Source organism: Squalius cephalus, assembly GCF_949319135.1.
Source record: "Squalius cephalus genome assembly, chromosome: 5".
NCBI lineage: Eukaryota > Metazoa > Chordata > Actinopteri > Cypriniformes > Leuciscidae > Squalius > Squalius cephalus.
This window is the reverse complement of record NC_137126.1, coordinates 13,289,430-13,291,752: the sequence shown is the minus strand read 5'-3', so window position 1 is coordinate 13,291,752 and position 2,323 is coordinate 13,289,430. Positions and strand designations below refer to the sequence as shown.

Sequence of the window (2,323 nt, the reverse complement as noted above, 5' to 3'; positions counted from 1 at the left end):
AACGTATTTGTCATCTGCTTGTATGTATCCATTATTTATTAATAGCCTACAAGTCTGCTGTCTGAATGATGATCAAACATATACTGATGAGTTTAATAAAGTTTATTGTACATCACACAAAAGATAAAGCGTCAGTTTTACTTCAGAAAATCACCGTAAGAGCTGAGTAAACACAGTAAGTTATTAGAAGTGCACAAGTACATAAACGAATTTTGGTAGAGTTGAGGGAGCATTCCTGTGGGCGGAGGTTAGTCAAGAAATGGTTCTAGTGACGTCATTAAAGAAGGAAGTAGAGGGATGTAGTCCAAACGGGCCGTTCGATGTAGTCGACTTCTGTTAAAAAAAATATCTCGCTTGGCATTGAACTTTGAGCTTTATAATTTTACAGATATTATTTATACTCTAACAACAACATTACACACTAACTAAAGTTTGAAACATGGGATCACGAAGAACGGGACCTTTAAGTAAGGCAGATCAATAATATTGTTGAATATTAGGCTTAAATGTCCCCAACTAAGCAAGCCAAAAGCCAAAGCAATAAAGCAATAGTTGAAAATAAAGTGACAAGAATAATAATGATTAAGTGTTGATAAAGCATTAGGTGTGTATCTGGGGTGCACTGGGTACCTGTGGATTTGAGGAATTCTTGTGCAGATCCCAGGATGACGTTGCAGTCTCGGTCTGTGCACAGGAAGAGCCCCACCAGCGTGCGCCCGTCTGTCATACGAATCCTCATGCTCTTATTGAGGAGGTTCTCTAGCTTGCACCGAGCCAGCGAATAAGCAGACTCGTCCACCTGAGACACAACATGTTTGACATCAATAAACAATAGGTAAAACATATTGATCCAATTCAATGGGATCAAAATATTTAGCCACATATAATTGTTCTTTTCAAAAAACAATCATCTATCATTTTGAAAACAAAAAGTATTTGATTAAAAATGTGATCCTAATAAAGGCACTGACAAACTAATCAGTCATAGTGCTTGCTAGCAATAGCTTCAGCGCTAATATTTCACTGGCTCCATGTGACAGCATATTCAGACCTCAGTTTGCATTTCCGTGCCGTTCTCTTCGCTCTCTGTTGCCATTCGAGCCTTTTTGGTATTGAAATTTTGTATAAATGCGACCCAAATGGGAAAGAGACGGCGAGAGTTATTCCAACAAAGATGTCTCTTCTTCAGGTCCGAGGTCGTACAATCTGCTGTAAATATGACGTATGAACAAAGTAACAGCGCCCCAGGTGAAGTGGCGTGTACATTGCTGTTTCGAAGCCCGCGCGCTATAATGACATCTGTTAAACCGTTTAAAATAATACATTTACAATTATATAATCAAGAATTAGAAAGGGTGAAAAATTTTAACTTTTAAGCATTATAGTTTGATGAAAAAAGTAATAGACAAATGTAAGAAAATATTAAATGTAATTAGGTGCTTAGTTGGAAGTGAATGGGAAGAAGACAGAATGGCTTCGAATGCCATATATGTGGGACTAATTAGATCAATACTAGATCATGGATGTGTGGTGAACTGCCAACAATTCAGCCATGGATACTTCCTGACGCTACAGTAGATTTCACAATATTAGAAAAGAAACAGGGAGTCTGTGTTCAACTCACATTTCTTACAAGAATAGGCTACATTGGTAATAATTACCATATGAATCAAATAATTAAGCTGATAGAATCAGAGTATCATTTATTGTTCCATTTGTTGTTGCTTGCATTTTTGTTACCATTACTGTGGATAAAGGATATAAGAGCTAGAACTAAGAACTCTTCATTGTTAACCAGTTTACAGTGCAGTAATTCAAACAGCAGACCAGACATTTTGATAGAGATGAGAGAAACACTATACATAATAAAAATTGATGGGGCTTATGGTGGTATTTTTGTGGATACCAGCACAAAATGGGTTTAAAGGAAATTAAATGGTAGATAAAATAGCAAAGGAATTTATTAAAAGTAATCACATTGATTTTACAGTTAGCATCAGCAAGGCAATAATCAAGAGCATTATTAAAAAGAGATTAGGAGTAAAAATGGGAAGAAACAAGAAAGGGGCAATGGTTTCGCAGGATTCAAAGTAGGGACTGAGAGAAAAGGGTGAAGGAAAGTGGGAGAAATTAGGTATACAGGAAGGAATTGGAGGGATGCTGTAAAAAATGTTACTGCTAAAATTTTGTAGCTAATGCTATTTACTTAAATTTACTTAAATAGCTAATGCTATTTACTTAAAAAAAATTATGGTATAACAATATTACACATACTATTTTTGAGTAGTTAAAGCTTGATTTCATTCATGGAATCTACCTGAAT

At 35.7% G+C, this 2,323-nt stretch overlaps 1 protein-coding gene across 1 annotated transcript in view; it reads right to left on the bottom strand.

Annotated features, from left to right (window-relative positions):
- The window catches only part of naa38 (N-alpha-acetyltransferase 38, NatC auxiliary subunit), an 18,564-nt gene extending 17,320 nt beyond the window's left edge, over positions 1–1,244 (bottom strand). The window contains exons 1-2 of the mRNA XM_079870810.1: positions 1,052–1,244; positions 631–799 (exon numbers count right to left, since the gene is read on the bottom strand). Coding sequence (XP_079726936.1) covers positions 631–799; positions 1,052–1,096 — 214 coding nt within the window. The 5' untranslated portion in view covers positions 1,097–1,244. The remainder of the gene's footprint in view (positions 1–630; positions 800–1,051) is intronic.
- Positions 1,245–2,323: the final 1,079 nt, after the last annotated feature.